Source organism: Amblyomma mixtum, chromosome 1 (assembly GCF_055824585.1).
Source record: "Amblyomma mixtum isolate Tamu chromosome 1, ASM5582458v1, whole genome shotgun sequence".
In the NCBI taxonomy this organism is placed as follows: Eukaryota; Metazoa; Arthropoda; class Arachnida; order Ixodida; family Ixodidae; genus Amblyomma; species Amblyomma mixtum.
In genome coordinates, this window is record NC_143012.1 from 327,059,690 (window position 1) to 327,072,431 (window position 12,742).

At 47.2% G+C, this 12,742-nt stretch overlaps 2 protein-coding genes across 3 annotated transcripts in view; both read left to right on the forward strand.

The window, feature by feature from the left end:
- Window positions 1–3,320: 3,320 nt before the first annotated feature.
- LOC149372817 (uncharacterized) lies at window positions 3,321–4,790 on the forward strand. Its single transcript, XM_089587597.1, has one exon. The coding sequence runs from the start codon at window positions 3,321–3,323 to the stop codon at window positions 4,722–4,724; it is 1,404 nt and encodes a 467-aa protein (XP_089443723.1). The 3' UTR covers window positions 4,725–4,790.
- Window positions 4,791–5,005: 215 nt separating this feature from the next.
- LOC149372818 (TAF5-like RNA polymerase II p300/CBP-associated factor-associated factor 65 kDa subunit 5L) overlaps window positions 5,006–12,742 on the forward strand; it is a 34,847-nt gene continuing 27,110 nt past the window's right edge. The window contains exons 1-8 of one of the 2 annotated variants that reach the window (XM_089567349.1): window positions 5,006–5,103; window positions 5,258–5,411; window positions 5,588–5,745; window positions 6,471–6,589; window positions 7,300–7,429; window positions 7,802–7,865; window positions 7,937–7,991; window positions 10,294–10,528. In XM_089567349.1, coding sequence (XP_089423475.1) covers window positions 5,343–5,411; window positions 5,588–5,745; window positions 6,471–6,589; window positions 7,300–7,429; window positions 7,802–7,865; window positions 7,937–7,991; window positions 10,294–10,528 — 830 coding nt within the window. In that variant the 5' untranslated portion in view covers window positions 5,006–5,103; window positions 5,258–5,342. Of the gene's footprint in view, window positions 5,104–5,188; window positions 5,207–5,257; window positions 5,412–5,587; window positions 5,746–6,470; window positions 6,590–7,299; window positions 7,430–7,801; window positions 7,866–7,936; window positions 7,992–10,293; window positions 10,529–12,742 lie in introns of those variants that run through there. The other variant, XM_089567350.1, reaches the window with a different exon arrangement.

Genomic DNA, 12,742 nt, shown 5'->3' on the forward strand with positions numbered 1-12,742 from the left:
AATAAACATTTCTCACCTTGCCGCCGTCATAAACAGGAGGAGTTCTGCGTCGAAGGGCAAGAGAGACGAAAAAAATTGCGGTCTGCCCGCACGAACAAATACGCCGCACGCTTTCACGCGCACAAAACAGCCCCCACGACGCTCCGTTGTCTGCCACTCGGATGGGTCTGAGCCGCCGCGCCGGCTACCCGCCCGCGCGCGCGCGCGCGCGTTTAGAGACTGGTGGCGCCATCCTGGAGTTGGAAGATTATCTAGTGGAGGAGGAGGAGGATTGCGCGTCATTTCCTGGGGCCAGATTTCGCCGAGTGTCCGCTCTTTACCAATATTACAGTGCACCAATATCTTTCTCTATGGACCAACGTCTAGTCCAGGGTTGCCAGGTCCTAAACTCAAAAAAGCGCCACAAAAATCGCAAAAGTAGCCAAAAAGTAGCCAACGTACCGCCGGAGTGTCAAAAGTAGCCAAAAAAGCGCCAAAGTTGCAGAAAAGCAGCGCAACAAATTTGTAATTCTTGCCGAATGCAGGTTAACACTGGATGCGAGTAACTGAAGTATAAAAGCATCAAATCAAATGGAAGGAAATACATGAACATCATGGGACAGGACCACGGAAACGCGCGAGGAATTTCTAAAGGGAGTGAAAGTGTGGTAAAGTAACCAGAAGAGTGTTTCTTCTCTGCAGAGGAGAAATAATTTGGGTTCCTAAGTCACTTCCATAACAATTTGCATTCCCATATAAATATGGCATGCATGGCTTTTTTTATGAAATTTTTTCACTGTTCTGTAAACAAGGGCATGATTTCATATGCACCTATTTCTTGTTCCGTTTTTCTCCTTCGATCTTTTTTTCAGCTTTCTATTGCAAAACAGACTGATCGCCACGTGCAGTTCATTTGTATTGAAGGCATAGAAAGCACGAGGCCCTGGCCAAAGTTTTTCAGGTCAAATGGGTTGCTTTTCAGCCACTTATGGCTCCCCAGCATCGCTATGCGATACCAAGATCCTTCGTCATCACGTTTCAGAACTTTTTGGTCTTCCCCGCTCGCCACTAATCGGCTAAAAAAAACGTGTGCCTTGAAAAATTTCAATTAGGACTGTAATTCTCAGCATCATGCAAGTGGCTGTCGGGCTGGCATGTGCGGCTGATCAACTCGCGTTGAACCAGTTGTCAACTGAGGATACGGGTGTATCAGATAAGTAGCAAGACACTTCCCTGATTAACTGAGGTGCATTCAGTGACTGGAGATATGACATTTCTTATTGCTAGTTCTAAGGAAGCTACATATCCGCATTGCATAGCAGAGCCAGAATTTCGGAGTCTCGGCTGGGAGAACAAGTCCGGCGAGCATTAAGTGAACACAGGAGCGAGAAGTATTTTATGTCTAGGAGATGATTACAGGTACATTTTCAACAACAGGGCAGGCACCGTAGAATAATAGTGTTACGTGTGGCATTCTAACGCACTCCAGCAAAGATGCACTGGGACCGTTGGCGAAAAAATAGGTCTATTATTCAGTCCTCACTTCGAATTCAAATGTAGCCAAAAAGTAGCCAAGTAGCCAAATTCAAATTTTTGTCGCCAAGGGGTCCCAAAAGTAGCCAATTTGGCGCAAAATAGCCAAACCTGGCAACCCTGACGTCTACCGCTCGGGCTTGCTGTGGACTTCGCCACTTCGCCTTGTATTTTTTTTTTCTTTGCGCTTGCTTCAGCGCTCGATGCGCCCTCTCAGGTCTGCTATGCGAACTTTCCAGGTGCACAATGGCACAAAAATAACGCTCGTGCCACTCGCCTCTCTTTTTTCTTTCACTTCCACTTCCTCGCTTCCCTTATGGAGCGGTTCGGGTGTCCACCAAGATTACAAGACAATTACTGCGCCATTTCCTTTGCTAAAACAAAACTAAAAAGAAAAAAAATCACGCGCATACAAAGACGCATTGAGCCACTCAGGCTTGCTGGAGGCGTTTTGTTTTAAAGCTCCACCGTTGAAGTGGTCACAGGTGAATTTATGGGCACTTTTAGAACGGGGCGATGTATTTCTAGGACCATGGAGGAAGGAAAGAACTATGTCTAGGACTTTATTCGCAGAAAAAAAAAGGGGGGGAGCGGTCCTTCAGTGTGCACAGCGCCATAGCTAGAGACCTTTGCAAATTTCGAATCAACCAGCACTCACGTGAAAAAGCACAGAACTTCATGAGTGGAGTGTAAGAAGTGAAAGGAAGCACGAAAACTGGGCGAGAAAAGAAAAGATGGCATCGCAGCGGAGGTTCAGATCCCGAATGTCCTGACAACGTATTCTCATTGGTCAGCAGCTGTGAACGCGGGAATTTTCGGTTACGAAATGGTTACGACATGCAGCACTATAAAAATAAAATGCCGTCACCGTTCATCTTGGAGAGTCCCTCGCGCAGCTATTTCTAAGAAAGAAACAGGGACTCTGGAGCAAATGTGGCGAGCCCCCCACACCTCTCGACAAATGTCTACGTTCATATCAGCTTTCTGACACACAACGCACAGTTAATTGCATTAACTACATTGCGTTCCGAAGTCATTGGAAAGAAAGTACAGTCTGGCGGCAGCGTTCGTTTCTCGAAAGAACAAACGTCACAACTAGTGCGCACTCACGGAAGAGCCACTCGGGCTTCGCCGCTCGACCCGGATTGCGGGGGGCTGTTGCTCGGAAGCCGCGAGGACAACCGCGCTTGTAACCCCCCGCACCCCGCTCTCTCTAGAGGACGTTAGCTGTTCTTAGGCAGCTGTACATACAGAAATCTTACATTAGCCCCAGAACCGGCTTGCAAAGCCCCCAACCGACACACCTCCAAGCTACAGTCCAACCTGTAGTTTCTGCACATGCCCCGGACCCTCTACCCCGCATGGTTCGGGAATGCGCGAGTTGCTCATCAGCTACCACGCCAGACCCTCGTGGGAACACTGGCTGTCCCTTCCCCTGTCTGGGCACAGCTTCTCGCTGGGCACGGGATTTCGCAGCCACCGCTTTATTTCCGTAAATTTCCCTTTCTTACGGAAGAAGCCTTTGACTCTTGTCTTCGCTCAGTGCGGTTCACAATCGAAGGTGTTCCACTGCGCGGCATGAGCTTGTGCATAGTATCCGCACCTCCTGCAGTCGAAGTCTTTGAGTCTGAAGAATCCCAGGGAATATATTTGGAGGAGTGCACTGGAAACAGCGCCGTTTCCGGGGCACTACTGCACCTCTGTGTCCGGAGGCAAGAAAGAAGTGAGCAGTAGCAGCGCAGACCGCGCTGCGTGCACGGGCAAGAGCGAGAAGCGGCGCACGTTCCGAGTCGAACAGATGTCCGGAGATGTCGCTGCGCAGGGCCCATGCAGTACCCGGTGACCTGGGAGACCACGGCACCATGATTCGAGCGGTTCAGAGAAGCATTGACGAGACAAACACCGAACTCGAATCAGGGGCGCCACCCTCCAGCGACGAACATCCCAATCCGACTAAGGTACACCTGCGCGCCAGCGAACCGACCGACAAGCAACCAGCCTTGGTCCCGACATATGGCAACAGCGACGGCGAGCTCTGGCTCTACAAGGACGCACTGGGCTGCGTGCATGGGCCCTATTCCGACATGCGCATGGCTTCCTGGTTTGCCTCCGGCTGCTTCCTCATGTCGCTGCCCGTGAAGCGCATCTGCGACCAAGAATTCCAGCTACTCGGCCAAGTCATCAAGGCGTGGGGACGACTGCCCTTCCTGCGTCCGCTCCCTTCGGTAAAAGATGGCGACACTGAAAATCCTCAGGCGAGCACCAATTGTCCCACGGACAAGATCGTTACGCCTTCCGACAGCAACTCCTTTAAAGTCAAGACTGCTTCGTGCAAGGGTTTGCAGGAAAGACCTCTCAAAGTTGTTGGAGTCACGACGAAACCACCTGTGACAGGTCAGCCTCCGCCGGCCGCACCGCGCCAATGTGTGCGTGAAGAGCTGGACAGGGCCCCATTGGGGTTCCGCGACGTTTTACCCTCGTCCGAGAACGATCGTTTAGTGCGACAACAAGCGTACGAGAACAAGCGCTCTGGGAGCAATGCCATGGCTCAGCCGTTCTCCAATGAAACTTGGATCGACTACAAGAAGTGCCCACCGGCCGCGCAAAGCTTCAAGCCAGTGGTGACGCCGCCCGCTCCGATGATCGTGAACAGGCGTCAACCATCCGCACCTGCTGCTCCGCTGACCTGGGCCAAAGTGTGCCAAAGAGCCCTTGACAAAACAAGCTTCACCAGCGGGCCCGTGAGGCAGGAGCCCGTCGCCATCGAAAACATGACGCGATTCCCGTCGCTCGGCGGCAAGGCCTTCACCGACTCTATGCAGAAGAAAAACCAGGCTGCTTGGCCGCGACGCATCGCCGATGACCGGGATTTCACTCGTTGGAGTTTCGACATGCTACGAAACTTGTCCGCGTACATACACGTGCCGACCTTCCTCGAGCTGCTGAGGGATGTCGAGTCGAGCGCCGAGATTGAAGAGTACGTCCGTATGCACCTCGGCAATGGTGAAGAGGCGTTGCGCTTCGCCCGTGATTACGCTCAGCGAAGGGCCCAATGGAAGCAGCAGGCAGGCATGCGGGGTCCTGGCGGAACGACCCAGCCTCGTGGGGCTACCGTCAACTCTGGAGCGGCTCCAAAGGGTTCAAAAAAGATGCAGAAGCTCGATGGGTCAGCGCTCGGATTTGCAGTGAAAAAAGCAGCCTGCAAGAAGTGAACTCCTTTGGCTTTGTGTTCTTGGAACTTTTTTTTTTTTGCTTTTGTCTTTTGTGTTCATGTGTGAGAGAAAATAAAGTGTTTTGAGTAGCAGCCTTTCCGAGTACTTATTCGGGGAACCTGCTTGCGACTGTACCTTTAATATGTGTAACTGAAGAAAAAAAACAAAGCATTGTTTAGCTAGGTCAACCAAAAAGGAGACTCACGTCGGGCAAACCCTTGTGGCGGTGCAGTGCTTTCAAATTTAGCGCGTTTCCTGGCGCCCATTCAAAGCTTGCGGTTAGCGGCCATAACCACACCTTCGTACTGAACTACTCAGGTTAGAGATGGTTAAGGAAACTGCACTGTTGAGGTGTCACTGGGGGGTTAAAAAATCTCAGGTGAGCGCTTAATTGCACTGCAAACAACTTTATTTCAAAGACGTTGGGCAGCCGTAGGCTTGTACGAGCTTGATTGGCGTGATGCTGATGCTGGTGCTATGGAGTATGTATCGTTGGCGATATCAGTAGCCGCACATTTGTGGTTTTGTTATAGTTTTGTTTCAGGCCGTTGGATTAAGCGCACGCTGAACATTCAAGAGCGTGCGAACATGTGATACACGTACCAATGATTTTCAACTATGAAGAAAAACAGAAGCGAGATGGTTGCTGCAGCAGTCGGACGCTATTTGAAAGGAAGGCAGTACATGGTAACCGTGTTTTCAGCCTCCTATGTGCGTGGTTGGTGGTGGATGTGAACTTGCGCTGAATCCTCGTCCGCGAGGTGGAACCATTGACAACGTTAACTACCTCACTTTCAGGACGCACTGTTTGATGTCATTTAAGAAGCGAATAACGAGTCTACTTAATTCCTGTTTTTCCACAGGACTGCGACACCTTCAAGAAAACCGACGTGAAACTGCATCAAAGCGTCAGCGATTTTGCATTGAACGGAACGGTGGCATCAGAGACTGGGTCTAAAAATGTAATAAGCTATAGCCCTGTAAATAAAGACGCCCAAGTGGTCGAGCAGCAGTTTACCAAGTGAGTTGCTTTAATGGCTCTTTTGGTGGTAACTTGCGGCGCTTCCTTGGCGTCTGTCATGATGCTTTCCAAGTGCAGTTTGTAATTAAGATTCCATGTGCGTTAAAGGACGGCATGTAGATAGTAGAAATTAAGCCGGAACTCTCTTCTACGATCTGCCTCCTAGCCCACAGTGTTCTGACATGAAAAAATTCTCTCAAAATTTCCCTTGAAGCATCAAAACCTCAGTTGCTTTTGCGCTATAAAACGCAATATAACTTAAAATTTCCCCGGCTGGTTTGTGGCCTTTCGTTTTAGAGTTTGTGTAACCACCAGTAACTGCTGTAAAATATATTTTCGCATTAAAGAAGTCATGGTGGTAATTTACCTTCAAGTGGTCTGACATGCCTTCTTGAAACATTGCGACCCTGCGCCCACTGCTGGTTCAGTAGGCGGCTTCGTGTCTACACGTCGGACTCCGAGTCCCCAGTTCATACGAAATAGCGTTGAGAATGCGCCAGAATTTCTTTGCCAGGGTGGTAGTCAAAGGCTTCATCAACTTTTTTTTCAACGATGACCAAGTTTCATGTCAAGTTGATGGATTAACTTTATTCATCTCCCTTGTATTTAAGAAATGCTTTCAACAGTTTGAAGGACTGGGCATGCTATCTGGAGCCATATTGAAAATTTGGCAAGACGTGTTAAGTTCTTTCTTTGTTTTTTTGTTTGTCTTTCTTTTTTTGCAGGCTCAAGAGCTTCATTGCTGATGCATGCGAACCATTCAAGTCTGAACTCACCTTCATCTTGTTTCCTGTGTTTGTACATTTGTATCTTGACCTCATTGCCAATGGCCAGAAGTCATCAGGTAACAAACTTTCACCTTGGATTGCTAGTGAGAAAGATTTCACTTTACCTGGAAGTCATGTGTAACATAAAAGATACAGTGTGTAATTGTCATTTACTATTGTAGCCAAGCAGCTGCTTCATAGCTGGCTTGTATGTATTTTGTGCAGCCTGCAGGCTGCTAGCTTCCATCAGTATTTCCACATTGTCATTAACTGGAATGAAGGACTACAACACAATGTTCCTGTTATATGTTGCAAGAACATTGTGCTTTACATTTGGAGGAATAACTGCATGCCGTCACTCATGACAGCTGCTTCAGAAGGCAGCTTTGGCCAGAATTTCCTAGTTTTGTTTTCTTGAACTGTCTATAGCACATTTATAATGGTGTCTGTAAGTTAGAAAGGCTGTATTATCTTTTCCTGCTCCCTTTTAATTGTTAACACAGAGTCATTGTCTACAAAAACAGTGCAAAATGGAAAACAGGAGTAGGAAGGTACACAGACGAGCCTTATTTCCATTGCCCCGTTTTACACAGTTTTTGTTTTCCGCCAATAGCCACAGACTTGTCCAGATTTCTATCTTGCTTGCCATCAACTCTTAGTCTGAAATTACCTGCTTTCTGAGCCACTGCTTGCTTTTGTGAAACATTATAGCTGATGCGATTACATGCATGCTGTTACAAACATACTTACTAAACCGTTTTTTTTTTTTTTGCAATCGTGCATACAGCTCAGAAGTTTCATAATCGTCACCGAGGCACATTTCAATCATCAGATCAGTATCGTACGATCACAGACATGCTTCCAAGCATCACTTCTGCATCGGACGTACCATCTCATCCTCCTGTGAAAGAGTTCAGGTAATTTGTTCTTCTCTGTTGCAAAACTCAGTGTGAAGCTTGTATAAATGAAATGGTCAGTGAATGGTAGTAAAGTATTGCTTTGTTTTGCAGGGAAGTTTCTTTTCATGGCACCAAGGCAGAGGTTTTTCTCATTGACAGCTTTTACTGTGAAGCTGACTAGCCTAACATTTTTACAGTCGCCTTGGTGCATTAACAGAATAGGCAACGATTTTCCTTATATGTTGCTGTTGTGTTGCAGCTTTTAACAGAACATGAAACCTGTCATTGTGCCCTCTTTAACCTTCGTTGTTCGTGTCTCCTACTTTTTACTTAAAAAATGAGTTTTGTGTGTTGAAAAAAAATGTTGAATTTTCTTTTGTTTGCTTTCAGAGAAAACAAATATTCCGTGAAGTTGTCAGATGACAGCTTGGAATATGTTTTGAATTTCCTAAGGGTGAGACACCAAAGTCCTAGTTTAGGAGCCACATGATATGTGGACTGAAGTGTTCCTTTTCCCCTTTGCAGGATAGTGACAATCTTATCCTGCTTCAAGTTTTCAACCTACATATTGACGTTGATGGTGAGTTCCTTGACATACTGAATGAAGCTTGTCTTTTTTTGTCACTTCATACATCAGCATAGCTACTGTCATATTCTAACTAGGAGTGTGTGCGTGTGCTGGAAATGTGCACTTCATGCTTCCTAACAGTATGTGTAGCCTCAACTCTGCAAGTGCTGACATTGCTAGGGCTCTGTTTGCTGTCCTATGTCAGGTTTGGCTTATGGTAAATGGCACTGTTCCAATTAATTGTTCAGGAACTTGCATATTTATTACAAAATCACATTTGCTGAATGTTTTCCCTCTGTCGTTCCCATGCTAGTCTTAACAGGCCCTTCACAGTGTTGCAATTTCATGCTCTGCCTTCTTGAGGACATTACTGGCTGCTGAAATAGATGAAACAAACAGTCTTGTGACTGTTCTACAAAGTCCTGCGCTTTTCCAGCCCGCACTGAAATCAGTTCAGCTCACTGAGTGCGCTTATTCACGGCCAGTAGTATTTATATTTAATTCTTTTAAACAAGCCGAGCAAGTACTCATGCTGAATGTGACTCCAACAAAATACACTGCAGAATGCCATCCTTGTATGAAACTTGAGTGTGAGGAGAAAGGTGTGTTTATTCCAGAGAAGTTTACTCGTGCTGCCTAGGCAGAAGTGCAGGTTCCTGTAAATCAGCTCTATTGCCATACTTGTAGCAGGTGCCTCTTTCCAAGGCATGGCAATGCAACTACTTTGCTCATTCTGTGCAGCTGTGTTCACTGCTACCCCATGCGAGCACATCAGTGATTGTTGCTTTCCCTACGTATTAGTTAATGTCCCTTTGCAGTTCATTCTATCACGTGAGTATTTAGGTGTTAACCTGTGTAGTGACTTATAGAGCTGTGCACGGGCTCGGGCCGGCCCGAAAGCCCGTACCCGGCCCGGCCCGCTGGCCGGGCTCGGGCCTTGCGGAAGTCTATTCACCCGGGCCCGGGCCGGGCTCGGGCCACAGTATATTTGCCTCGGACGGGCTGGCCGGGCTTCGCGATCGCGATTGCTCCTGCGTGGCTCCAGCCGCCCTACTGTTGCAAGGTTCGAAACTAATCTCCACATGAGTGGTCTCACGAGCCCAAATGACACTGCACAAAGGAAGGTGAGGTGTGTCGAACCGAAGGCACTCGCAAAAGTACCCTCCGCCACGCGTTGACGGGGGCCGGGTGGGAGGGGGGTCATTATCACATGTACGGGACAACAGGATTCTCGCTCGTGTGGCAACAACGACGTGTTGTGACCATTATCTTCTTGCTCGCCATGGTTACCTGAGTAGGCGTAGGCGATAACTCTCTACATGCGCCATGTTTGCATATACTCACTAATTTTCATCTAGAGCATGAGAGCCGAGCATTTTAAAAACATTGAAATAAACTGATTTTCTTTAAATTGTCTCTTTCTGTTTCATCGCCACTTCAATTTCAGTTTTGCAGGTCGGGCCGGGCCCGGGCCAGGCCTTAACTCGGGCCGGGCCCGGGCCAGGCCTTAACTCGGGCCGGGCCCGGGCGGGCTTAGGTTTCTTCAGTGTCGGGCCGGGCCGGGCCTCCATCAGTGGTGTAGGGCTCGGGCCGGGCGCGGGCTGAAATTTGCGGCCCGTGCACAGCTCTAGTGACTTATCCTGGACCTCGCACATTACTAATATCATTGCATCCGCTAATGAAACACTTGAATTTTTACGCCGTCATCTCTGCCATGCCCCTGAACACATAAAATTATTAGCTTATAAATCTCTTGTAAGACCAAGGTTAGGATATGCATCACCCATGTGGAACCCTCATCATGCCTACCTCATAAAGGCACTTGAATCACTTCAAAACAGAGTAACCAGATTTATTCACTCATCATATTCATACGACATCAGTGTGTCATCACTGAAAGCAGAATCCGGTTTATTACACCTTTCACTCGGTCACCTTATTGCCAGCCTTTGCTTATTTCACAGGTTTTTCCATGGTTCACTTGGCGGCGCACCCTACACTGTCCCACCAACGCACATATCTCACCGCACACGTCATCCACTTCAAGTTTCCCGTTCACGTGCCTGCATTGTCATTTTCGCCACTTCATTTTTCTCCTGTGCTGCTGCAGACTGGAACAACCTATCCAACGGCATCGCTGCCATCACGTTCCTCATCCGCTTTCACCGAAAATGTTACAAACCACCTTTCGTTGTATTAACACTTGATCATCTCAGGGTTTGTTCCCACCCCGTATGTAACACCTGTCAGTGGATCTTGAAATAAGTGAAATGAAATCAGTGAATGCTCATCTTTCGTGCTTTCTGATTTGCAGTACAGCTACCCCATGAGAAAACAAATGGCGAGGCACAGCCCCTGGGTTCGCAGCAGCCCGTGGGAACAACATCGACAGCGTCCCGAGGAGCCACTGCTGATGCCAAGCAGGTGCCCAGTGCTGAGCACTGCAAGGAGTCCCTGGCTTCACTGCGGCAGGCCATCAAAAAGGTCAGGGAAGGGACGCCCTGCATTCCTTCCGTCTGCCTCTACACAGTCAGTGACCGTCTGTCGGGGTGAGTGGAGAACTGGACTTCACTGAAACCTTCTTCTGTGCATGTGTGTGTGCACATGCAAGTGTGTGCGTGCACAGTGTTGTGATTGGCTCCGTGTTAGAAGACATTTTAAGAGCATTAGCTCTTATTCATCATGTTTCTCGATTTCTTGGGGTCTGCTGCCACCTCCCTTCGGCGTGAAATTTTCCAGGTTCCGAGGAATTCAAGATGGTGGCCCCCATATTAAATCGATATAGCAACCCAATTGGTGATCTATTAGTGACGTCATTAGTATATCGAATTGGTGATTGGCGACGTCACTGATTTTGTGACGTCATAATTAACTAGTCACATGACTAGGTTTAATCGCTTTTAACTCAGTAATTAATGAGTCGTCATAAAACGGATTAGATATTTGGAATCCTCTATATGAGTAGAACAGGCTAGACACCAAAATGAACTAATGAAGTTAATATTTAGTTCTGGTCATGCTTATATTTAATTACTTATAATTAACTAACCAATAACGTCATGATCTAACTAATGGATATTTGTAACGGGCTCGATGAGTAGGACATTTTGGCCACCAGTATTGTCTAATTAGGTTAATATTTACGTATGGTTAGGCTTAACATGGCGGCCATGTCGTCAGTACTCGGCAGCTCACAATTTCGTACCTCATGGTGACCGGGCACCTACCGCCTTGAGGTGAGAAAAAATGGCCCTCGAAAGAGTCGAAAAACTTTTTCGGCCCAAATTGGTCAAAAATATCCGACCTCAAGGCAGTAGGTGCCCGCTCGCTTTAAGGTATGGAAAAGTAGCCTAATCACTAGGGCCCGGAAATTTAGGCAGTAAAGAACCCCGAAATAGGGAGGCATCTAGGCTCTAAAAAATATTGAAATACGCGCTATAAAGCAAAAATAGGCGCTTTGAATAATACTCTTTATTCAGAAGTACAAGATTTGTAAGTCAAACACGGAGCATGTGGAGTGCTCAACTGAAGAAATAAAGCGCATTCTCAAGTTTTCGAACTTGAAGCTGCTTCGGTTTTCGTTAAGCATAGCTTTGTACTTTAAAAGGCTTCTTGTGACATCGCATGAACTTAGTGGCGCGAACCTAAAACATGAGAGGTGATGTGGCCGGGGAGTGCATATTGCAACCGCGCAAAACGACGCAGGACGAAGAGAGGAAAGCACAGTCGTTTTGCGCGTCGTTTTGCGCAAAACACTCCATAGTCAACCACCAACTAGCCCGCCTTCACTTGTTAGATGTGGCTGTATCGTCTCCGCGTAGAAAGACTCTGATTTGGGAAATTGTTTCTAGGCATTTATTTTTTTCTACCAATTGTTGCATCTTCGTAGAAGCAGTACCGCCCTTTCCTTCCAGTCCCCGAAGTGCTGCGGTACTTCTGCCACTACCTTCAGCGATTCATCTATTGAGAATCCAGCCTTTTCCAACTTTGTCACTCTTTCCGTCAATGTTGAGAAGATGGCACTAATGTATGTCAGGTCTCTTTCCAAACTCGCCTCTTGCTACACTTCGAGATAAACACTTCGTTACACTACGTTCAAGTTACAAATCGAGAAAAACGTTCGGCGAGACCCGCGCCTTTTATGCGCACATCGGCGCGTGCCTTTCACCATACATGGACAGATGTCTCAAAATTGAAAAACGGCACCGACGTCCGAAATGCCGGTTTTAGGCATTTATAGGCAAAAAGTGCAGTTAAATAGGTAGTATTTCCTAAAAAAATGACAAAAAGGCAGGCAAGTGCAAAAATCCCTCGTTTAGGCATTCATAGGCATGTTTAGGCAAATGCCTAAATTTCCGGGCCCTACTAATCACGTGGCAATACATCACATGGACGATACATGGCCCCACCGAACCACTAACGCTTGTTACTTCAACATCTTCCAGACGGTGGAGGCATTTCTTTCTGCAAAATATTGTGTCAACAGTAATGTCGTCATGTTGTGATGGGTGGGGATAGACAAAACCGAGAAACCTTAATACAGTGCACTCTCAATATTTCAAACTTGCTTAATGTGAACTGCTGTTCTGGTTCTATCAACTTTAAGTGTATTGGAAAGCTCCTCTTAATTCAAGCGACACATTTTTCAAACAAGTTTTCAGTCCCCTTCGAGCTCAAACTATTGGGAGTCAACTGCATTGGAAAAATTTCATCTTCGTTTGCATCTTCTTTGGTTACAGGCGCAAAAAAAGACACAACACAAA